This window comes from Hoplias malabaricus, chromosome 5 (assembly GCF_029633855.1).
Source record: "Hoplias malabaricus isolate fHopMal1 chromosome 5, fHopMal1.hap1, whole genome shotgun sequence".
Lineage (NCBI taxonomy): Eukaryota > Metazoa > Chordata > Actinopteri > Characiformes > Erythrinidae > Hoplias > Hoplias malabaricus.
This window is the reverse complement of record NC_089804.1, coordinates 33,776,176-33,802,346: the sequence shown is the minus strand read 5'-3', so window position 1 is coordinate 33,802,346 and position 26,171 is coordinate 33,776,176. Positions and strand designations below refer to the sequence as shown.

General features: G+C 41.3%; 1 protein-coding gene across 1 annotated transcript in view; it reads right to left on the bottom strand.

Moving 5' to 3' along the window:
• Positions 1–26,171, bottom strand: part of LOC136696073 (plexin-A2-like) — a 71,144-nt gene that overhangs the window by 15,436 nt on the left and 29,537 nt on the right. Inside the window, exons 5-21 of the mRNA XM_066670178.1 lie at positions 22,507–22,607; positions 16,872–16,995; positions 16,401–16,554; positions 14,562–14,658; positions 13,476–13,590; positions 13,016–13,216; positions 12,555–12,651; positions 12,144–12,334; positions 7,924–8,075; positions 5,639–5,756; positions 5,424–5,560; positions 4,448–4,615; positions 3,242–3,335; positions 2,811–3,050; positions 2,579–2,722; positions 1,772–2,006; positions 1,476–1,618 (exon numbers count right to left, since the gene is read on the bottom strand). Coding sequence (XP_066526275.1) covers positions 1,476–1,618; positions 1,772–2,006; positions 2,579–2,722; positions 2,811–3,050; positions 3,242–3,335; positions 4,448–4,615; positions 5,424–5,560; positions 5,639–5,756; positions 7,924–8,075; positions 12,144–12,334; positions 12,555–12,651; positions 13,016–13,216; positions 13,476–13,590; positions 14,562–14,658; positions 16,401–16,554; positions 16,872–16,995; positions 22,507–22,607 — 2,511 coding nt within the window. The remainder of the gene's footprint in view (positions 1–1,475; positions 1,619–1,771; positions 2,007–2,578; positions 2,723–2,810; positions 3,051–3,241; positions 3,336–4,447; positions 4,616–5,423; positions 5,561–5,638; positions 5,757–7,923; positions 8,076–12,143; positions 12,335–12,554; positions 12,652–13,015; positions 13,217–13,475; positions 13,591–14,561; positions 14,659–16,400; positions 16,555–16,871; positions 16,996–22,506; positions 22,608–26,171) is intronic.

The window sequence follows — 26,171 nt, the reverse complement described above, 5'->3', positions numbered from 1 at the left end:
GTAAATAAATAGCACATAAATATACATCTTTTTCATTCTCTAACAATTTCATACTGATTGTAATCCATAAATAATTTTGAATTTTTTTTTTGTAATTGTGTATGATCTGTAATTGTGAATGATCTGAGTTTCTTCCGTTTTTGATGTGGGTGTGTTCTGTGGGGGGTATGTATAATTCTAGATAATTGTTTGGACAGAATGAGTTGGTGTGTGTGTCCCATGTAGGATAATTAAATCTCTATTATATACACTATTCACAAAATCAGGATTAGTTCATTTTAAACCAAATGTTGATGATAAAGTGCCTTGAATATTCCAACAACTAATTGAGAAGGAAACCAATGTCATACAATAAAAATTACAGGTATTTCACAAAGAGATAATAGTTAATAGTTAATCTATAACCTAACCATATGAAAATAATAAATAAATAAATAAATAAATAAATAAATAATGTTTTTCTACAATTATTAATTGATTTAAAGAAAATGTAGTAAATATTAATGTCACAGTATAAATGTAAATATATGGAGATATTGATAATAACAAAAATGATAATATTAATAAAAGAGTCTAGTTGAGTGGTTTGTGACAGAGAAGGGTGATGAAGTCTCTTATCTGAGTGGGGTGTAGTTGGGTGGGTGCAGGTGAGGTTCCCTGAGCAGCTATAGCAGTGTAGGTCTTGGGCTGTGGTGTTGGGTGTTGGCTGAACACTGACTGGGGCTGAGGATGCCAGCTGTTATTGGATTGAGGAGGCTGATGGAGTGGTATGTCTTGTGGACTCAAGGCAGATGTGGTGAAGGCTCCTCTGGGTGATCTGCTGTGGGATTCATGTGTCAATCTCTGTTTGGTGTGGGCCGTAGGTCTTGTGCATTGTAAAACAGTGTTCTTTAGGCTTTTTGCAAACTGTTTTACTCTTTACTTTCTCTCTCTCTCTCTCTCTCTCTGGTCTGTCTTTCTCTCTCTCTCTGCCTGTGGTCTGTCTCTCTCTCTCTCTCTCTCTCTCTCTCTCAATCATGTTCAGTCTCTTTCTCTCTGGTCTGTTTCCATGTCTCTCCTTGCCTCACTTTCTGTTCTGTCTCTTTTCAACCACAGGGTTCCTACTCTCCTTTACTTGGCTCTTTTGCTTCTCCATCAGGTAAATTTGGCCCTCGTCCTGGAACCGGGTTCTGTTTTAGTCCCTGCTCTCTCGTGGGTCCAAGCAAGTCGAGTAGGGACTAAATTGTGACGTGTAAACCTTGCAGAGCACTGATTGTCCAGAGACAGTCGTCTCTATAATGCAATGCAGGCATCCAGCACAAACTCTCTATCTAGAAAATCTCCAGCTACAGCTGATATCATATTTGTTGTTATCTGAATCACAACAGCAGCTCATAAAATTACAATGTGAAAATCTACCAGGTACCAAGCAAGTACAACTGATTAGAGTAGATACCATGCCATGGAAAAGCTTTATCTGTCTCTCTCTCTCTCACCTCCAGTTCTCTAAGGACTGGGTGGTCGTCTATCCCAGGGAACAAGACTCTCATGGTGAAGGTGCGATAGTCCAGGTAGGGAATTCCAGCTCGGTCCAGATCACTTGTTAACTCATTTATATCAGTCTGCAGCTCCGCAAACGCTACACACACACACACACACAAAAGTTATACATATACACAGTACATTATTTATACACAGAGTGACAGTGTTTAAAGCATGATTAAACAGTGACTGAAAGTGTCATCAAAGTGAGACACTGTGTGATCAAAGCGTGTCAGTAACCGCGTCTCACCCTCTTTACACTCCAGGGCGACTCTGGACTCAAGGTTGTCCATCTGGAGCTGCAGTCTTTTGAGTGTTAGGTCATTTTGGTGGGATTTGCGTCGGTACGCAAGAAGCACTAAGACCACGATGAGGAAGAGCAGCCCCCCGCCAGCGGCAATGCTGAGGATCGCCCACAGGGTCAACACACCGTCCCCCTGAACACACACAGATCCAGGGGACACATGGAGACCACCCACGTGCACCTGAACGAGGTCACACAAACAAAAACTCAGTTAAGAGAGTTATTTTTAAATTAAGTCACTCCAGACGTTTAGCGCTGAGGGTGGAGGAGGCGTGACTAAAGGGTTGCTGGTGTTGATCTTTAATATCAGGAAGTGTGCAGACTCTTCCTCTATTTCCTTTTAAGTTTCTCCGACCCTGCACAACAACCACCCAAGCCTGATGGTGCCGAGAGGTGGTGGAGGGACAGCGGATGAATTTCCAAAGAGGATGACCCCAAAGGATTTGTCTGGAAATTATGCAAAATAAAAAGTATTTGGTCGAGAGAAGCAGCCGTCCTTCACACTCTCCCCACACTGCCCCGTTTCAGCTTTGTTTCATCATCAGCTTTAAGGGCAGGGCACACACACACACACACAGAGTGACTGAAGGGTGCATAAAGTGTTATTAAGGACGTTTTGTTCTGTGTATTTGCTTAGTGTCGACTGCAGATAGTGGGCACATACACTTAGAGACGTGTTTATTAATGTGTTTAGTGAGATGTTTATTAAGGTCTTAATTGAGGTGTTATTAAGGTGCTTGTTGACGTGTTTACCGTTACTCTGTGCTGACCGCTGAGAGTGGGAGGTTCACACAGCAGCTGGTGTTCAGAGACAGTAACGGGACATGGTTTGTCTCCCACTAAAACTGTATAATTTAGACGAGACCCTCCTGATGTCGGGGGAACCAGGTTCCTGCCCTGAACACAAACATTCAGGAGAGAGATAATGGTCACATCCTGGATGATCACCTAATCACATATGAGAGCTGTTGAAAATGAGAATCACCTTGAGAATGATGGGAGATCCGGGTTTTTGCTCCAGGACACCGCTGATGCTCAGAGGGTCGAAGGAGGGATCAGGAAAATAAATGAAAGTGGTGCTGTTGAAGGTCAGGAGGGCCTGGACATTGTTAAAGACAAATCCAAACTCGTCAACTTGTTTCACCACGTCCTGACTGGGGGCGGAGTCAGAGAGAAGGGGCGGAGCAAAACAACTGATGGTGGAAGTGTTCACCACTTTACACACCTGAGAGATGGAGGGAGGGAGGGGAGAGAGGTGCAGAGAGAGGGAGAAAGAGAGAGAAAAGTGGGAAAGAGTATGAAAGCAAGAGAGAAAGAGAGAGAGAATTTTAAGGACTGAGTAATGGTAGTGACTGATAGGATATTGTATAGAATGTAATAGTTACGCAGTGAGGAAGAGTAAAGTGATGGACTGACGTTGACCGACTCGTGTCCTCTGTATTTAACTCGAACCCGAGGCTCCTGCACCACGTCCAGATTAGTTCCAGTCACGGTCAGGGTGGTGTGACCACTGCCGGGAAATACACATTACACAAATGTTAATCACAAAACAATGACAACTACTAAAACTAAAGCCCCATCATTAATATCATTATTAGAAGTGTTCCCCACTCAGTCCTGCACTGTACCACCCTTTTATTTCACACAAATACAAACAGCATACAAGGACCTTCAGAGCATCCAGCCGTGGTCAATAACGTGTTCCTCCGACCATGTTCCTAAAAGGTGCAATGCTCAGAGGCTAACAGGTTAGTTACAGAACAATTATTCCTTAGTCCACCACAGGAGGCAGCAGTTACCCGCTACACCAACTGACTCCCCTACGTCCTAAAACACCTGCCTCAGCTTCCCCCAATAAACAGAAGCTGATATAACAGAAGATATTTATAAAGACACCACAGATCAAAGATTTATTTTTCTACTGTGTTCTCGACTGAGATGTGGTCTTCATACACAGTTAAGGAGAAAAATAAGCAGGTAACAACATCAAAAGATAACAGGATTTACCCCAAACACTAAACTGAGAAAAAAAATGAGCTGATGTCGTTAAAACCACAGCCTCAAATCCAACACTGAGGATTTACAGAGAGAGAGGGGGAGAGAGAGAGAGAGAGAGGAAGAGAGAGTGAGAGAGAGAGAAAGACACACTTGAAAGACAGTTAATGTGTGTGTTCAGTGTGATAGTGAAGAAGTGGCATTTTGATTACGACATCTCTCTTTTAACCCCATCTCTTTTTTCACACACACACACACACCAAATGAAGAGTTTAAGAGCAGAACTGAGTGTTTGGTGTTCTGTATCACCTCCAACACACACTCACCATTTCTTCTGCTTCCAATTTCAGCTCCAAGAACTGACAACTCAACTCCCCACACTCCCCGCCCCCTCCACAGGGGGTGCTGTACCAAGACCACCAGTGTTGCTCACATCATCTGCTAGTGGTTTTAATCCTTTGGAAAGTGATTGGCTCTATTGTCAGGAGATGAAATGTGGTATTCCTTCTGTACCACCTTCTAATATTTCTTCTATAAGCTGATTCTACTGGTCCATTGAGGGCGAAATGAACACGGGTGTTTTTCTGTGGTGTAAATAATGTGTTATTCATATAATAATGTGTTTACCTGATGATACTCCACTCTGGCTCTATCCTCTGGACAGTGGGATCCTGGATGTACTCAAAGTTCAGTTTACTGCTGAGCTCAGCTCGGTCCACACTGACCCGCACTTCCACTGAGCCCTCCCCGAAGACAGAGGGCGCAGAGAAACACACGATGTCACTGAAGCTGCGCCTTTACAGACACACAGGAGAAAACACACACCATATCACTCTTCACTGCAACTACAGCCTCTGCTCTGCCGGGGAGGATGCAGGAACATTGCTGTGTGGAGTTGAATATCAGGGAGGGTTGGTGGATGGAACTCCATTCCACAGCAAAGGACTTTGGGTTTATAAACCTCATTTAAGTCTCACATATGTGGACGGCTACATAGGAAATTCTATGAATGTGAATACTGGCCACTATGTGTAGGGTTGGGAAATTAATGGCATCCAGAGGAATCTGCAATCTTGCCTATATGGATTAGATCGAGTTCCCTTTTAATTCGGTTCATCATATTATCACTTGTTCATTCTCAGCAACATGGAGGAGAATCTAAACACAGAGGCAGATGGAGCAACTCAAGCAGCTCATACCAAATAAACATGGTTTGAACATGTTTTGACTTTAGTGAAGATGACACTGAACATAAAGAAGTCAAATGTAAACAGTGAGAAAAAAGTTAATCCTCCAGTCTGTTTCACACTTAACACAATCTCACACAGAATATGAACAGAGCACGGCTCAAAACAAAGACTGAGCTCCCAGCGACATTAGAAGCACATATGCCATCTTTAATACTGGAGCATATTTACAGTGGAAGGCTGGTCAGTGGACTTTGAGGCAAGAAATTAAAACTAAAAACAAAATGGTTTATTAATTGTAACTGAGATAAAATGTTCAATTAAATATCAAATTGTGATATTGATTTAGGCTCTTATTGCCCAGCACTAACTAGGTGTCAGTATAATGATGTCATCTCTGACACTGAGGGACTGACCTGTAGTATTCACAGGTTTGGTTGCCAAAGCGGATGTGGACGCTGCTGCCTGAGTCCAGATGATCCCCCACCACGGTCACCTTCGTCCCCCCAGAAACAGGCCCTCGACTCGGGGTCAGACGTAGCACATGGGGGGTCTACAGGACATACAAGACATTTAAGATATATATATATATATCCTATATTATTTATAGTGATATCTATTTATGATGTACCACAAACGTGTAGATCTGAGAGGACTGTGTGCGGAGTTCTGGTCGGCATTCACCCACACACAGCTGAACCGGACCTGGACCACGACCCAACACTGCAGAGTCCATCTCACACACCACCCTGCGGATACACACACACACAAACACACACATGATTAGACCTGTAAATTAAATGTATGTTTCACAAACTCAAGACATATTTAATACTTCTTCCTTTTCCACACATAAATATAACTTTCTTTCATTGTTTGTTTATTACATTTATATTCCGTAAATTGATTAGAAATATTTCATTATTGACGGAAAGCTCTGTATTTCCTTCAGGAAAACTCAATGTGGTTATTCCATACTGACAAAGGAAAATCTCCACTTCTATCTCACACACACACAGACACACCAGCCCCTCCTTCACTTAGACATCATTGCAATCACCATAGCAACAGTCATCAGTAGCTCTGTGGGTCAATAAAGAGGGAACGAGCTGCAGCAACCTGCTGCTGTCTCTCACACACACACACACACACACACACACACACACACACACATACACATACACACACACGCACACACACACACACACACACACACACACACACACGCACACACACGCACGCACACGCACACGCACACCAAACCCTGAATTAGAGTGTATTAAGGTCTCATTGATTAGGCTATAGATTAGGAGAAAATTATCACAGTGGGAGAACACACACACACACAGTCACACAATGTAGACACACAGACAAACACACACACTGACAGACACACAGAAACATACAGGTGCAGACTCCCCCCGGTGTGTGAGTGAGTTGTAGATTACAGTTAATGTGGCTTTATGTGGTTTTATTTTTAATCAGGCACCGTCTCAAGGGTTTAATCAGGAACTTAATTTTACAAACATCAAAAAAAACGAGGAAGTCATGGGGGGGGGTGGCACTCTCACTCTCACCTTAAACAAACCATTCAATAAAATTTGCTCATTTAAACCCTGCTTTCTGACAAATATCATCTCTCCCTCCCAATTCACCTCTGTGCTGTTTCTAAGAGGAACCTGTATTTATCTAGAACACTGGAGAGAGAGAGAGAGAGAAGTCAAACTGTGTACAGCTATCAGCATACTGTATTTGCAGCGCTCACACATGCAGAGAACACAATGAAATGTAATTTAAATGTATCCTATGTAAATAAATTAATATATTTATGTATGTTTGTTTATGCACTTCAAATTGTTTCTTATGTACATTGATATTATTATTATTTCTATACAATCTCTTTCCAAAAAAAAACACACATCTTCAAAATGGTAAATTTACAGGAGAAGCAAAGAACCTTCTTAACTTTCAGTGGAAGTAAATGTAAAAAGATTTTATTACAAGTAATTTTGGAGCATTTCTCTTGGTCCATTCATCATGAAATGTTCACACAGTGTGAAGTACCGTTGCTGTGTTCAAATGATGTAGTAAACTAAACATTCACAAACATGGAGACAGTTTTTTCTTTAGACAGCAACAATATTAAATTTTATATTAATTGATTTTAACTTGGTAAAAATTCGTGCTAGTGAAGCTGTTTGAGTTTGAATGTAGTAAACAGAGGGCGAGAGTCTGCAAACAGTGATACCCTGAGCCCTAAGCCCCTTATTTCAGCCTCTTACTGAACTCGGAACAGGCCAGTGCTGCCCTCCAAAAACTGACCAGTGCTAATGCACCAAAACAGCGCCCAATTTTCTGGCAATATGCTCCTGTGTTTTCCCTCCACTCGAATATAAATGAAGTCCAGCTGCGGCCCAATCGAATTATTGTAAGCAAACACACACATGTGCGCGCACACACACAGCACTAACAAATCACTCCTCCATCCAGCACAGCAGCATGCAGTGAATTTCAATTACTCTCTCTCTCTTTCTCCTTCTCTCTACTGGCCCATCATTTATGACATGTCCAGCGTTGGTGCGTTAGTTTAATTACCAATAATAATTAATCCAGGTCTTATTTTGTGCTCTACTCTGGGGGACCTCACTTTAATGCAATATAATGAATGTGTGTTGTGTTGAGATGATGTCATAGGTTTAAATAATGTGCTCCCTATATTTCCTGTTGTGTATTACAATCTGTCAGAAGGCTGTGGACCACAGTACAGAGCAGTTTAGACTCCTCTCGTCAGATGTGTTTAGACTGAACGTATCTAAATATTTCACTCTGTTCAGTGACACCCTGTTGCACCACAACTCAGAGGTGTGTGTGTGTGTGTGTGTGTGTGTGTGTGTGTGTGTGTGTGTGTATACACACTGCTCAGCTGTGATGTAGCCATCTGATTGGGCAGAACATGGAACTCCTGCGACCTCCACATGACCCTGCAGCTCTGTGAGACTCATCCCCAAATTAACTCCTCGAATCGTCACCAAAGTTCCACCCTCTGGAGGACCAGCCATTGGGGACACCTACAGAGAGAGAGAGAGAGAGAGTGTTTAAAAAAAAAAAAGGTAGAAACGATGGAAAACGCCTCTCTCATTCTGTTCCAGTCAATCGCTCTGTTCTCTCTCTCTCTCACACACACACAGACAGACACGCACACACTCTTGCACACACACACACACAGACAGACACGCACACATGCACGCATATTTTACTACAAAGTCTCAAAGCGCTTTGATGTGCAGCAGCTCGACGGCTTTGGCTTGAATTCCCGCTCTCAGTCTGAACAGGAAACTCTGCCAAACTTGGCTCAACACCAAAGCCAAATACAATTTAACAGTCTATCACAACCACAACACAGAGTCTAACACAGTCTAACACAACCAAAGCACAACACAGTCTTACACCATGTAACATAACCAAAACAGTGTAACACAAACAAAACAGAGTCTAACACAGGCTAACATAGGAGGGACATACCCCACAGCTCCTAAACAGAAAAGGCACTTTACATTGGTCATCACCGTTAGCCAATCAGCAGCCAATGGATTCACAGTCCCTCCTAAAGGGGGCTGGTTTTGCTGCAGTGCTGAGTGTAGCAAGTCACTGCTGAAAAACTGGGAATTTAAAGCTATGCTTTTAGATCGAACTTATGTCCCCATTTTTTATATATATTTGTATTTTTTTAATGAAAATGTCTGGCACCAGTCATCCTTTCCAAATATACCGTTGTGTTTGTACTGGCCTCTTTGACCTCTACATCAAAAAATAAAAGGGAAATTAAAATCATGTTCTTTCATGTTGTATCAAAAATTAATCGTGTCATAGAGCAAAAACTGCATTATGAATTGTATTGTGAAATTTGTATTTTGTTGCACCCCTACTGTCTAACATAACCAAAACACAACATAAAACACGAAACATACAAAGTCTAACACAGTCTATCACAAACAAAACAGAATCAAAACATTGTCTGACATGGTCCAATATAGCCAAAACACAGACTGTTAGACTGTTACTTTGTTGTTTTTGTGTGTGTGAGTGTGTGTATGTGTGTGTGTGTGTGTGTGTGTGTGTGTGTGTGTGTGTGCGTGTGTTTGTGTGTGTGTTAGACTAACACAAACTAGTAGTCTTAACACAAACAAAACAGTCTGACATGTCATAACACACCCAAATACAGCCAAAAATAACACAACCTAAATGTATGGAGAGAGATTAGTCACAAAATACTTGATAAATGCGTAAATGTTAATCCACCAATTAAACAAATGTTTCACTACTGACAATTTAATATACAGTGAAACCTCTACTAAGAAACGCCGATACTAACGAACTTTCCAAGATACGAACCGGGCATTTGAATATTTTCTGCCTCCACCAATGAACCATGACTCTAGAAACGAAGCCGAGCCTCCGCCGAGCCGGCGACTGGAAATGGCCACTGACCCCAATAGGCGAGTCTCCCAGCGCCCAGATTGAGTGAGCTTTTAAGATCTACGCTTCGTCTCCCCACATTCACCCGCCTACTCTCCGTTATTCCACCCACCCCCACCTTCCGTCATACAGCCAGTGCCTGTGTTACTCCTCCAGCTAGTCATCACGTCTTCAAGGTAGCGATATGTAACCACTTAAAACTTTTTTATTTCTTTTTTATTTTTAGTAATGCTACATATATTTTTTTACTAATTTGAGGGTTTTGTAAACATATATCAGTGCAAAAATGGTGACTTTCGGGGTGGGGGCTGGAACGCATTAATTGCTTTTCCATTATTTTAAATGGGAAAAATTGACTCGAGAAATTAACTTTTCCACTTACGAATCGGGTCACGGAACGGATCAAGTTTGTAGGTAGAGGTTCCACTGTATAACAATCTGTGTCTCTTGGCCTAATTTGTACAAATACAGTTACATTCACAGATGCATGATTTAGTTTACTAGTAAATTTAAAATTAAATTTAATTTTCTTTTATGTGAAAATAAATAGATTTGTTTATATTTACATTGCATATACTTGTAAGTCACAGTCTTGAATCTTAAATTTATAAAGTGTTGAATCTTCGTTTGCGGATCAAGACAGTCACCTGTATTCCATGACCTATATTTGTTTTTGGATTTTGAGATTTTCCTTTTGCATTTCACGAGATCCACATCAATACACAAATGCACCACAATCTACAAATGTGAACACCAGGCGAACAAGTATTTCGAGACAGTGGCGGATGCTGGTCTTTCAAGGAGGGGAAGCTCAATTTCGGCCTACATCATAAAATATGTTGGTTTATTTATACGGAAATTCTACCCTTCGTTCCTTTTCAAGAAAATGATCTGTGACCCTGTCGTACCAAAAAGGCGTCTTTTCCAGGGACTTGACTAGTGTCCTCTCAATGGCCAGCAGAGCTAGGCTGCTTAAATGGTGAAGTGTGTCCGCCTGTGAGTGGTTTTTGACGGTGGAGTTGCTCAGCAGCACCCGCTGGACAGAAACTGTGATATAAGTCAGAAAGAGTGATAGAAGTCAGTCTCCAATAACAAGCAGCTACAAAAAACCCACCAGAAATAGAAGCTCGATGTGTCGCTAGTCGTTTTTAACAAAGAAAATGCCGCTAAGAGGATTAAGAAAGTCTCCGGTTCAACTCAGAACAGAATGAAAATTTAATGCTCCCACGGATCTTTACACCAAAGGATCGTTGATTCGCTCATTTCACTGTCAATCAAAAAGGGATTCCGCCTCAGACAGATCCATCCAATCATCATGCAAAAGCTGAGCGTCCGGGCCAGCTGAGGCCAGCCCACTGCCCCAAAGACCCCCAGAGACGCTGAGCATCCGATGGGCAAGACAAAGCCCAGCATTTATCTAATGACTTGTCTCGTTTCGCTGCACTTCGCTGCTTCGCTATTGAACTCTGTGGACGCTCACTATCCACACTGTTTAAAGCACTGTGAAGCTACGGGAATGATTGAGAGGAAAGCCGCGTCTTTACCAGCGATAAAAAGCTGATTCTGAACAAAAGTTGAGCGCGTTAGAGTGCATATTTATTCAATGACATGTACACACAACAGTATATATTTGATCACTTATTTTTTGACATTTTAGGGGAAGCTGAGCTTCCCTTGCAGTCTTAGAGCAATCGCCTCTGTTTTTGACTAATCTCACTCCATAAAAAAAGCAGCATAAAACCCAAACAACTTACTGAACATGAACAATCACAAATCACAATAGAATTAGCAAAGCTGAACCAGACAAAACAAACACAATCCACACTCCAACGAACTCTACATCAGCTCCATTTTAGCATTAGCTTTAGCATCAGCGTTATCTCCCCCTAGCGGCCACTGTCGTTATAACACGTAGTAGCTGTAATAGATCTCTAAAATGTAAAAGAGGCTTAAGGGAGGCAATTAGACACATTTAATCGTATATCACCACTTCAGCACGGTAAGACACACACACAGAGAGAGAGAGAGAGAGAGAGAGAGAGAGAGAGAGAGAGAGAGAGAGAGAGAGAGAGAGAGAGAGACCCACTCTAGACAAGCTCCTGAAGAAAGACCAGGTTACATAAAGGGTTTTATGGGTCTGAGGGCTTATGTAGGATTAGACAGTAAAAATAAAGATGTAAGTACAGAGTGATGGTATATAAACATAGCTGAGAAAAAACAGAAAGTGTTTGTTAGGATTTGAAAATCCCAGCATTGCTGCAGAATACATTTGTTTGGAAATATAAAGATTAGCAAGTTTAAAAATGCCCCATTAAACTCAGTGTCTTCTGATTTCCTATTTTATGTAGCTGTCAAAAGCTTGTCTTAATCTTGTTCCTAATACTGAGAGTTCATCTTGATCACTGCTGCTGCCACAGCCCTCCGTCACAGGATGGACCCGCCCTCTCCCCCATCCCTCAGCACAATGCTAACCAATGTGGGTATCTGTTAGCTCCTGTCAAAAAAACTCCAGTATCAGTGTTCTCATCCATGTGTGTTGAGCTGATGGAACCGTATCAGTAGTTGGCTTTCTCCTCCAAGTGTGTTTCTAAGGCATGACATGAAACTGACAATGAATATAACAGTGAAGTAAACTGGGCAAAATTAGGTGTGTGTGTTACCTCAGTAATCCTGGGGTGTGTACACTTGCTGTTGTGCATGTTGGGCTCCAGCCAGCGTGCTGTGAGTGTTGAACAGTGTTTACGCAGCGTGCAGCGGCTCTCTGCCACACACCAGCCACAACAGAACCTGCGGTCAGCCTTCAGACACAAACCGCAGCTCTCCCTCTGAGCCCCACACTTATACAGCTGCACTGTGGACACACACACACAAACAACAAGAGTTACTTTACAATATATGTCTAAAGATGTATAGACAACTTTACAGAAATTATAAATTACCAATCAGTATACAACAATAGAGCGGTCTCTCTCTCTCTCTCTCTCTCTCTCTCTCTCTCTCTCTCTCTCTCTCTCTATCTATCTGTCTATATCTCTCTCTTGCTCTTTCTCTGATGGATGGGTGTAGGATACCTTTAATTCGCTCCGGGTTGTCGATGATGAAGTTGCTGTTCCACACAATCGACAGATCCACCGCCAGCTCACTGAGCTTCAGCCCCTCGTACATATACTACACACACACACACACACACAGGTTGAAGGAGAGGCTATTAACTTGCTGTCATCTTTATCTGAGAGTGTGTGAGAGTAATGTGCTTGTACTGAGATAGTGTAAAGGACTTGTGACTCCTTACTGAGTTAGACGGAGAGAGAGAGGGAGAGAGAGAGAGAGAAACAGAAAGTGAAAAAGAAAGATGAAGAGAAAGAAGGATACTCTGAAGAACTCACTCTTTCTGCTCTTTTATTTGTGTATGTAAGGGATATTAGGGTCTATTTATGTATTTCACATAAAATAACTGAAGGGTGTAAAGAACATGTGATGATTTTAATTTGTTTGATTGTTTGTTACTTAAGGTAGTCAGTGTTGAGCTTACCGAGCTGTTCTGACACTGTACGCTGGTGCTGTTGAAGCGCAGAGCCGTTACCCTGTGACTGATGTTCTGAATGTGGAGCACACACTCGTATCCTCTCTGACCCGACTGAGGCTGGGGAAGGTTCTTGGCCTTGAGCGTGATGGGTCGGATTTCTCCTGCGGGAATCACTATCTCTCCTCCTCGCACCAGCTGAGGACACTCCTACACACACAGAGCTGATCCATTAATTTTAATATTCCTCTGTAAAATCACTGTTTAGGACCCAGTTCTGCTAAACTTGGAATGGACAAAACAATCCCTGAAAGGATGGATTTATGCTCCACGTGTCTCCCACATGATGCGATGAGATTTTTTTTAGAAGACTGTGATCATTTTTTATTAATTTCTTGCAGTATGTGCCTTGAATCCTTGGCTCCTAAAACATATATGTGTGTGTGTGTGTGTGTGTGTGTGTGTGTACCTCTGATGTGTTGACATGTCCCTCCTGGAAAGAGCAGCTGGTGGGGTCGTGTGTGCAGGTGTTTCTGTATTTACACCAGTGGCACCGGAACAAGCTGCTCACACAAGATAAACACCTGCCAACACACACACACACAATTAATATTCACCATTCACCTTTAGATCAAATATTTTTAATTCTAATAAGAGGTTTCTGATCATGGCAATGGACCACACACGCATGTGTGTGTGTAAAATATCCTACAGTGTTTTCATATCTGTAGGGAAGAAGTATTTTTGTTAGTTATGAGTCAAAAACCCATGAATATCTTTATGGTAAACCACAGGGCAATGTTCCAGGCCCACTTACACATTCTGCTTAATTGACTGCGCACTGCATCCATTTTCATAGTTTGGCTTTCACACGGTTAAAAATACATTTATCTGTAGCACCAGATGATGCTAAAAGGGGGAGAGAGAAAAATAGGGGAGACAGAGTGAGAGAGAGAGAGAGAGAGAGAGAGAGAGAGAGAGAGAGAAATGAGGATGCAAGAGATGGAAAGGTGTTTATAGTGAAATATTAATAAAAGCATGTGTAATAAACAGAATGTAAAACTCCAGCTGCCGAAATCCCTGCAGAATTGAGGGTTCCCACCCAGTACAGATGTTCACATGGCTTTATAAAGGTTGCTGAAACATGAAGAGTGATGTGGAGAGATCAGTCATCTGCAGGTTTTTAGAGCGAGGGATTAAAACATTATACACAGAGACACACAGTGTTCCTACAGATGTTTGCACTCTCTGACCTCTGAGCTCAAAGCTCAGACTTGATGATGTAATCCTGCATAAACAGAAAAGATTTTATAAGAACAAAAAGAGTTATACATAGCAAGTCATCAACTCTTTTCCATCATGTTAAAAATAAATTGTTGGAGGACCCAGGTTAGCATGAGCCTCCTCAAAAACACGAGAAACTCCACCGTATCACTTCAAACTGACATAAATATATTGTCACTGAAGCACAACAAAGAGGAGTGCTATAGCCATTGTTTAGTATTCTCCTCCAAGTGTGTTGAACTCAAATAATGACATGAAAGCCTGGACTCACATGCTGTGCATGCTACAGTTGTAGAATTTGACCTCGGTGTTGGCCACCATCTGACCGGTCTCTTTAGAAATCACCCTCAACTCCACAGCTGACCAGTCTGAGAAAGAGAGATAGAGAGAGAGATAAGTGACTTAAAGGCCCTGGGCCCCAAACAAATGTTGTGTTCTTTTGTATAATTCTAAACTTGGGTGTTACGTATAACGTTCAGCAATGTTTAAATAAAAAACAGAAATATGATAAATCTCTCCTCAAAAATGACCAAAATATGCTTCTCAGAGCTCCCTGAGAATGGTGTGGGCGTGGTCCAATAAACTAATGACCATATGTGACTGACAGCTCTCTATCACTGGAGAACAGAATGCTGTTTATATTCCCATGGCAACACACACACATGCGGGTAGAATTAGCATTATACAGCCGATCATGTATGAACCTATGGATCTTGTCTTTTATGAGTCTGTGGTGCGTGTGATTATTTATATATTCATTCATTCATTCATTATCTGTAACCGCTTATCCAGTTCAGGGTCGCGGTGGGTCCAGAGCCTACCTGGAATCATTGGGCGCAAGGCAGGAATACACCCTGGAGGGGGCGCCAGTGCTTCACAGGGCAACACAGACACACACACACACATTCACTCACACACACTTTTGAGGTGCCAATCCACCTACCAACGTGTGGGAGGAAACCGGAGCACCCGGAGGAAACCCACGCGGACACGGGGAGAACAAACCAAACTCTTCACAGATAGGCACAGAGCAGGAATCGAACCCACAACCTCCAGGTCCCTGGAGCTGTGTGACTGCGACACTACCTTCTGCACCACCGTGCCGCCCATTATTTATATATACGTTAACATAATAGTATGAACTGGATACCTTCTAGAGTGTCTCTAAATTGGTGATTTCCCCTGCTGTTACTCCGCTGCGCTGCTACCCTGCTCTGCGCAGCTGGTGCCATTTAACATGCCGGCCGAGTGTTGCTGCTATCTCTGCTGTACTCAGACTTAATACATTCAGGTTCATTCTATATTGTTTTGTGTTCCATTTTCTCTGTTTATGTCTTTCACTCTCATACCCCATGGCTTGGTGAATAGCTGGATAGCTAACTCATTTACTAATGGCTCCTAAACTTTAGCTTACCAGGCTCTTTCACTCAGAGAGGAGGGGTGGCTATGATAGCCTTGTGACTGGTCAGGGTAACAATGACATTAGAATTACCCACTTTTAGGACTTCCCATTCTACATAGAGAGGAGAGCAGTACTGGTCATTTTTGAGGAGAGATTTATCATATTTCCGTTTTGTGTTTTTTTATTTAAAAAAAAAAAAAATTTATTTCACATAACACCTAAGTTTAGGATTATACAAAAAAACACAATATTTCAAAATGTGCTCCCAGGGGCTTTAAACCATCAGCATCAGTTATTAAATACAGTAATTTTTTAAAGAAGTGGTTCCCAAACTTTCTCTGCAGTGTAAATGAGTATATTTGAGCCCCCCTCCCCCACTCCAACACACCCTTATGCATCTTTCGCTTCCAGAGTCCACTGTAATTTCATTTAAACTCTGAAATGTATAAAAAACTGATTTCTTATTGAACAAAACAAAATAAAATCATAACTCGCATTTCCAGTGGAATTATTACAAGTAGCATTCATTAAGCACCTCTTTTTTTTGCCTCACTGTGCCTCCCCCCTGCAATACCTTTGGCAACCACTTTGGGAACCACAATTTTAAAGAATGATCAAACAAAACAAATGTAATCCCCCGCCTCCCTCCATTGACCACGTACACAGATGTGGACCTGAAGATTTAAGATTCTTCCTTTAAGGTCTCACCTCGATCTGCAGGGATGAGCGGGAGTTCTTTGGCAGTGGGGGAGAGACACATGACCCTGTTGTCTTTCACGTGACCTTCCACCTCAGACAGATCCCCAAAGGAGCAACTGACCCCGGCTGAGAGGTCAGGAACATTACTGACCTCCAGCAGCAACTAGAAAACATCCCACTGATCATTAACAAACACTCGTCAATACCTCAAACTGATTAATACTTCAAACCAATCAGTGCTTCACACTGATCAACACCCATACCACTACATAATCAATATCACATTACAATGAGTGACAAATCATAATCAATATTAAATACGGATCTATATCTGATTTTAATCAATACCTCAAACTAATCATTATTTTATGCAAATTAATGCCAAATTCTTATTTGTACAGGGGGTCCTCGACTTACGATGTTGATAATAATAATAATAATAATAATAATAATAATAAAAATTAATAATAAGGCAGTGACCGGGATGCTGTGCTGCGTGATGGCGATGCTGTTGGGGTGGGCGGTGACCTTTACACAGAGCTGGGTCTCATCAGCAAATCGGAACGGCTGGTCTGATCTCTCACACCTGTCTCTCCTCATACATCTGAAAATACCACACACACACACACACACACACACACACAAACATCACTGATGAACATTCAGGGCATAAAATCTTCTCTGATTGGATACAAAAACAAAAATATTGATTTCATAAATAACACAAAAAACAATGACATCATTATCCTACAAGAAACTTGGTGCAAATCCGACTCACTGTCCCGCTAACTACAAAGAAATTATAATTATAATTCCATCAATTAAATATCCCAGATTAAAAAGAGGTAGAGATTCTGGAGGAATTATCATTTCGTACAAATCAGAATGATCAAAATTCACAATTCCACTAAAATTTGACACACATAAATGGTACAGTTAAAGTGTCAGTTGTACCCTGTCTTTTTTCATTCTTTGTTTGAATTTCTTTACCGTGGAAAATATGTGAAAAAACAACTGCTATATGTTTATGCCCTAATCTCACATTTAGAAATGATGGTTCTACACAGGTTCTTTAGTAAAGACAATGGTTCTATGTAGAACCCTGAACACCATAAATGGTTTATTGTTACAAGCTTTGAAATCATAATAATAAAAGAATGCTTTTTTGTGCCGTATAGAACCCTTTTCTAAATGTTGCTAAACAGAACCATTCTCTATCAATCTGAAAAACACATTCATGATGCAAAGAAACCTTTAATCATGCAAAATGTTCTTCAAGTGTTTATATTCTATATAGAACCATTTCCCCCCAGGGTTGTGCTGTGCCCTGGACCCCAGAGTCTGGGAACTCATCTGCCCACCCTGCTGCCTCAACACAGAGGCCGTCACACCCAGACCCACTGGCTTCTGCTGCCAGTGCAGTGAATAGCTCCTCAGATACCCAATATCCCCCACCTACCAGAGGGTAATTAATATTGCTCTTTATTTGTATTAATGTACTGGTTTTATAATGAGTAACCTTTTTCACTTTTATAGTCCCTTCCACCCATTCCCTACTTCAAAAGAGGTCTGTAAATCAGGCCTTCATACTGCCCCAACTCCTCATCCTAGAGCTGGGGAGTAGGAAATAGATGTATTCTGTCCAGCGGGGCTCTGCGGAGAAGGGACGTGTGGTGTATTAAGTGATGAATTAATTTTTAAGTCGTATCTGTATAATGTAATTTGTTTTATGAGGTATTTAAAACCAGGGGTTAAATGATGACTGTGTATTAAGACCAGGGTTTTATTTTACATATAATTTTCAGACATTTTTATAAACAATAATAGTAATAAGAATATCATTTAATTTATATATAGGTTACATATATATTTAATATGATATGCATATATACTGGCCACAATGTTAGGGATAGGTAATGACCAACAGACAGACACACACACACACACAGACAGACAGACACACACACACCCAACCCCACATTCACACACACACACACAAACACACACACACCACACACACACACACACACACACACACACTCCCTCACACCCACAAACAAAATAAGACCTGTTTGTTGCCTTTTCACATATTAATTAAATTTAAGTAAAATTGCTAAAATGCTATTATTACACATTTATTATTGCATTTAATGTTTAATTTGTTCCTTAATTCTTACTGTTCTTTTGGATTGCTGTTTCATCTACATTATTATTATTATTATTATTATTATTATTATTATCATTATCATGTTCTTTATAATCGATGTTGTATTAATGTTTTGGCTGTACTGTATCTGAATATGGTAATGCCAATAAAGCGAATTGAATGGAGAGAGTGAGAGAGTGAGTGAGAGAGTGAGTGAGTGAGTGAGTGAGTGAGTGACTGTTTGTGTGTGTGTGTGTGTATGTATGTATGAGTGATGGAGAGAGAAAGAGTGAGAGAGCATGTGTGAGTGAGAAAGAGAGAGAGTGTGTGTGTGAGGAGTAGTAGGTAGTAGTAGTATGCTCTCTTTCCTGTTAAATGTGATGGAGGCTTCAAAAACACAAACTGACAAAATGTCAACAATCGTCGAGGTGTGAGCGACAGACAAGAGCTGAGAGACAGAGAGAGGATCTCAAGGTGACACGGGCGCACACGCACACATACACACTCAGACAGAGTCAGTCATTCACACATCTTCACTCTAATTGCCTCAACAAAAGCATCAAATCAAAGCTCAGATGTGAGTGTGGTTGCCATGGCTACCACCCATACAACCAGCCCGTCTGACAACACACACACACACACGCCTCTCAATGCGACTATTACAGCTGGAGATCAATAATCTCTCACACATCACAAACTGATACTGTAAAAACGCATGGAGAAAGAGAAAGAGAATGAGAATTGAAATTAAAAATTTTATATTTTTTATCACAGAGTTTTGATAATGTACATTATTTATTCTTTATTAAAAAATGTTTTGTTCATTGCAACAGTTTTATATAATTACTATGTGCTATGTTTATGTTGTTGTTTAATGCTTTAATATTTGTCCGTTCAATAAAGCAATAAAGCAAATTTTAACTACTTCTCTCTCTCTTTTCTCTCTCTTTCTCTTCTCTCTCTGTGTGTGTGTGTGTGTGTGTGTGTGTATGTGTGTGTGTGTGTTCGAACGTGTTGTTTAATGAAGTGTCTTGATTTTGTTCCTCTAATGGTGATGAAATACCGTCTGGAAGTTTAGACATTTCCTGTTCATACTTCCATCATTTGAACAAGAGATGAACAGAGAGAACGAGGAATTCAAGCTAAGAGAAATATTCTGGGGTGGTGCGGTGGTCAGAGGTTGGACCCTCTGTGATGCCTCAGTTGTCTGAGGCCAGGAAGTCAGAGATCAGCATCGTAAACACTGTGTAGTGGAGTATGGACCGGATAACGAGATGAAAAGTCAAATGAAGAAATGAAAAGTTTTGAATTAAAACTTTTTCATTCTGACCAGGACCTTCTGTCTGCGACCGAATTAACATTCCACAAACCGCGGGGGGGCAAAGACCCTGCAGTCCCCCACACACACGCACGCACAGAAGATCTAACATCAAAAGACGGACCAGGACACCTGGCCCCGACACCACTTCCTCCTTTCGGAAATTTAAAGATAACAAACTTTATGATGCTCTTAAGGAACAGGACATCAAACAAAGAAGGAGTTATAAGCGTTTATGACAGTGACGCCTAAGGGTCTCGTCATTATCGCTTGCAGGGACCAACAAATGGTTAACAGGAGTGACCTCGGTTTGAACTCCCGTTGACTCATCCACACCGAACCACCGGCATGGACCAACAGCGACCCCAGGTGGACGTTTGCGAAATCACGTCTCGCCTAAGGCCGTCTAAACACGATGGACTTAATAAAATTTTAATAAGTATGTCTATGCAATATGTATAAATGTCACTCTCTGTGTCCTCAGATGAACGTCCACCTTCTAATGAAATGATGTGTATTACTGTTTCTATCATGAAAGGAAGTTTCTGTCTCTGATTAGAAAAACGAATTAATACCTTCTAAAAACAATATTGTGAATGGGACGTAAACACAACGTACCCAAGATGAAATCTTATGTATATGTTTGATATTAATAATCCAGGACGCTCATTGTTGTATATTACTAACATGTATAAGAAATTTCGATACGCGAAATTTCTATTCCTTCTGTGTGAATCTCTGATTCAAACCTCCCCCCCTCTTCTCTCTTTCGGGAGAGTCACGTGAGCCTCGGACTCGCCACCCAATCGAAGAAAGGACACCTCCCAATAGGGCGTGACCACGCTGGCTTTGAAAAGAAGTTCAGCTCGGCACATCAGTTCAGTTCAGAGTGTGCGTTCTCTTTGTTTCATTTCTTCAAGCTCCAACCTCTCCAAGCGAGATGCTTTCTCCTCTTCACGCCGACGAATGAAGACTTTTGAAGAAACCTCACTAAGCTCCCAGGAGACGTCTTGAGTTAGCTAGTGTGAGAGAAATTTACGAATACGTCGAGTGATTTGAATATCTTCTTTTCTTTTAATCGTGTTTATGTTTTATCACCCAATCTAAGTTTAATCTCACGACTGATCAAAGCAGGTGAACTTATTCCTGGCCAGAGTAAGAAACACTGCCGAGATAGAAGAAAGTCGTAGAATAAGTAAGTCTATTGAATCGATTTTCAGTTCTGGATCTGCAGTAACTAGCGAAACTTTTCGTCCAAAACGTCCATATGGTTGGACCCTCCTGCTCAGGACAGTAAGCCAAAGAGAGGATCCTGCCGCCTGCGTCATCACGCTCCGAGTATGCCCGAGGCGACTCAACCGACGAAGAAAAACCTCCACGCTGACTCAGCCTGGAAACTTCCGCAGGAGAACCGCGAAACCAAGTGAGACGCCTTCACTCCCAGGTGAGACCTCAGAGAGCCTCTGTACCCAATGAGTGGTGAGAATCGACGAAAAAGTAAGCTAAACCTACGCATTCCCAGAGCTGAAAATTGAATTAAGTTTCTTGATAAATTTTATGCGTTAATTAAACTTCATTTAGCGACCCATTAGTCATAAGCCATAGTCCATCCATCCATTATCTGTAACCGCTTATCCAATTTAGGGTCGCGGGGGGTCCAGAGCCTACCTGGAATCATCGGGCGCAAGGCGGGAATACACCCTGGAGGGGACGCCAGTCCTTCACAGGGCAACACAGACACACACACATTCACTCACACACTCACACCTACGGACACTTTCGAGTCGCCAATCCACCTGCAACGTGAGTTTTTGGACTGTGGGAGGAAACCGGAGCACCCGGAGGAAACCCACGCGGACACGGGGAGAACACACCTCACAGACAGTCCTCACAGGCGCGGGAATCGAACCCACCATAAGCCATAGTACCTAGCTTATCTTTAAAGTCGAATCGGTTTCCATTGCGTTGATGCCGTGAGATTTCAAGATTATGCTATGTTAATTAAATATCCTTCTCTTTGTTAATAAAACTTTCATTATTTGAAATTACAGTGTGTACAATCTGTTCATTAAAAAGTCTGAAAATCCTGAAGATCTCACTTAGCTTGACTATTATTCATTCTCAAACTAATTAGTAACGTTTTAATTGTTTAAGCCAATTATAAACTTTAATTGCTATCATTAGTCAAATCTCAGTAATTATAAGAGCTTGAATAGGGTCAACGCTATAAACACAATATATAAATATATATATTAAATATATATTCACATAGGTATCACAGTGTATGAAAAAAAAAAAACCAACATACACTACAACTGACAGCTGACTGTCATGGTAGATCTGGGCAGTTGGTGCCGTCCTGCTCTGCGTTCAAGTTCCAGAGCTGCGACGCAGGCACGTATAATACGGCATGTGAAAAAGCACACGTTTAAACATGACTTGGAGAGCACAAGGAGCAGCAGTGACACCCACCACAACACACACACCAGCTCTGAGTCTCTTCCACACACTCCAGATCCATAAATCATTCACCACACAGTCACTCACCACTGTCCTACCCAACACTATGTGTGTGTGGTGTCTTATTTGTCTGTAAATCTAGGTGTGTGTGTGTGTGTGTGTGTGTGTGTGTGTGTGAGAAAGAGACTCACTTGTTGTGGAGAACACACCAACCACAGTGGGGGTCTCCTGAGCTCAAACAGTCCATACACCTGCCATACTGTTCACAGTACTCCACCGGCACCTGGGTCACCTACACACACACACACACACAGAGAAAGAGAGAAAGAGATTAATAATTGTAATAATTAAATAACAGCTCCTACTCTTCTGGGATGGCTCTACATCAGATGCTGGAACATAGCTGTGAGGATTTGATTTTAATGGCATTCTGCCACATTAACTTTAACCCCAAATGTTTTGGATGGAACTCAATCAAGAGAACACAGTTCCACTGTTCCACAGCCCAGTAGTGGCCATAGTTCTTACTGGGCAAGGTAATCATTTGCATCATAATAACATAATGTGTGTTTATACACAAGTCAAAACACACACACACACAAACATACCCACACACAACAAAGAAGCTCAGTCTAATCAGAGTTTTAGCCTTGTTTCTAACCACGATGTTAATAGTATCTATCGATAAAGTACACTACATCAATGCAGGTAATCGATAAGAGAGTGTGGAGTGGAGGCTGTTTCAGAGGGAATTGTGGGTAATGGAGGTGAGTGACCTCACAACCACAAACTAAACTCTTTCTGACCTCATTACACACAACGGCTACAAACACAAGATCGGCTGTGACTGGGTCATAGGAAGATAACCCCAGCCGTGTTGGTGTTCAGTAACAGCGCACCCCTGCAGTGAGACAACTTTATACACAGTTTATTACTGAACAGTCATAGCACATTGCGATTGCTTTAACATATATTTTAACATTTAGCTCTGCCCCCACAGTTCCGCAGTGGTTACAACAGCACATAAACGTTGTCCTGCGCAATAGTGTGCTGGTTTGTGTATGCCTGCATAGGACTGACGTATAATTGAATATCAATACGTAATCACAATATTAAAATGTTTCGATAACAATGATATTATTTTAAAACAAATTTTCATCATTTCAATGTATATTATTTACAACATCTTTCACTGATCATTGCAATTGATTTTAAAGTTAGTCTAAAAATATTGATATTGACAAAGCCAAGAGATTTGTTTGAGGGTGATGTCATGTTTCTTGTTTGTTCTATGCGGTTTCTCTGTGTTGTCGATATCAGAATTATATCATATCGAATGAAATTTAGGAATATATTGCAATACAGATTTTGACCATAACATCCAGCCCTAGCACAGGCAGCTGATTTGTGTTGGTCTACATCAGGTAAATCCCTGTGGTGTTGTCTTTCCTCTAGAACAGGGTGAATTAAGTGTGTGCGTCGTTTAATTGTTAAAAGTAAAATAATAAATTAACCATCACCCCTACTCAAGGAATTCATTTCTTTTTCCTCCTCCACCATCTTCCCGACATTTCAGAGGGTTTAGACAAAAAACATCCATTTTTTTTTTATCTTACTCAGTGTGACTAGGCCCTGAATGGAATGTTTGGATAACACCCGCCGCTTTCTAAGACACTGATTCGTGAGAGAACTCGGTCAGAAAGGCATCAAGGTCAATGAAGTCTTACATTTCAGACACAGTCTGAATTAAAAGTCCCAGCGCTGCTGTACTCTCTATCAGCACTCAGGGGACGTCTCTTGTCCAGTCAAAGCCCTTGGTCAGTTTAATGGCGCTGATGTAACGTCCTCCTGTAGCTCAGTGAACCGCAGCTGATAACGGAGAGAAAACGCCCTGAGGTCCAGTTTACAATGGAGTGACCTTTTCACAGAGAAAATACAGGCGTCCAGTGAGTTGATTATAGGTCAGAGCACAGAGCCGCTGAGGGAATATGGGTCAGTGTGTCAAAAAGTGACATGTAATTTATAATCTGACCATGGTCCAGCGGTAATGTGATATTTTAATGGTCTCCTGTTACAAAACAGAATTAAAATGATTGCTTTGTTGTGAAAATGTCAAAGGGAAGTAAAACACGGGAACTTCCAAAACTACAGTTTAAAACCTGATACAGACATCAGAGTGTGAGAAGAACAGCTCGAAGCTTTGGGTCTGAAAGGACATAGAGTGGGAGAGAAGAAGCTGCTAGTGTTTCTCAGAACAGTGAGATTGATGGAGTGAGTGTGTGGTAGTGCTGGGCGATATGAGCACATAACAATATCACGATTAATTTAACATTTTACCACGATTATGATTAATGAACAAATATTTTGTTTTTGTATTTTTGACCCTCATAGTTCATAAACCCTGGACAGTGAGATTTAGTTGTTGTGGCTTCACTGTAATTTTCTGATGATGGTAAAAAAATTAGGGCAAACTTCTCTAAAAAACTATTTACATATACAAAGTGTGGTCTCACAGCACTGAATTTTACACAGACTCCTGTACATTCACAAATAGTCAGTGCTCTCTTCTCCTTGTGAATCTGTTCAGAGCAATACACCAGTCTCCTACTGTCACAGAGAAACCAGAGAGGGCAAAATACACAAACCATGTACTTGAGCTACAGTACAGATACTCAGTGTAAAATATTATGCGAGTAAAAGTAGAAGTCCTCAATTTAGATCTCCACTTGAGTAAAAGTACAAAAGCATTTACCTTCAAATATACTTGAGTATCAAAAGTATTATAATTTTTGTAACAAGACTCTTAATCAACGCAGTGTATGTTAAAAGACTCCAGTGTCTTGATTCCACAGTCTTTTAATAGAATGTCATAAATTAGTCTGACACTGATGAACACAATGGAAATGGCCAAAGACTCATTACAATTAATGTTATATCAAATGCCACATACACCCAAGGTGTTTTCCCTCAAAACCAACAAAGGTCGCTGTCTCCTCTCTCAGAGAAGCCATCGGGCCGAGTGCTTTTGTTCCAGCGTGCGTGATTCGGCCCGAGTGTGGGCCGATACAATTTTGCTAGCTGGGTTTATTCAGTGTAACTGGTTACATTGGTTACTGTTTATATGTGGCTGTGCGGAGCTATACGGCGTTTATAAACACACTAGCGCCAGAAAATGTCTCCCCACAAATTTCCTATAATTTTTTCAGGCAAAGACACATACTCACGCGAAGTAAGACAAATTCAGCACTCCTCTCTCTGTGAGATATAATATGTGTGTAAATTTTGCCGAGTCCTGCTGAGCTTGTGAACAGCGGAGTAACATAGATAACTAACGCAGAGCCAAACACAGCCCCAGAAACACACACAAACGGAGCCTGTTACTGTTTTATTTACTAATATTTATTTATATGAAACATGGTAAATGACCCCATCCAGCTCCACTGGGCGATAATGCTGTGTGAGCTTTTTCTTGAGTTACTCAACCTATAATTTTGTATGTGCGTACATGCATGCCTGCAGCTGAAACTGATATGTCGCCAATTCAAGACAGCTGTAGGAGCGCAGAGTACTCTGTCTTTGACTCGTTTGTAGGATTAACTTTTTAAATTAAAGTTAATCATTTCCCAGTCTGAGGGATGCCATGTGTGAACATGTTGAAATGCGGGTGTCTCACGCTCAGTGTGTGAGACTTGAGAGCCCTGTATAAAAGTTTGACCTCTGTGGAGGTCTAATTAGAATACATGTACACTGTCACCATCATCTCTCCTCATAGTTAAAACACACATGCCGTCCCAGTGCTTTATTTACCAGCACGAGGCCTTGCATGCATAATTATTCAGGGGTTATAGGCATTTAT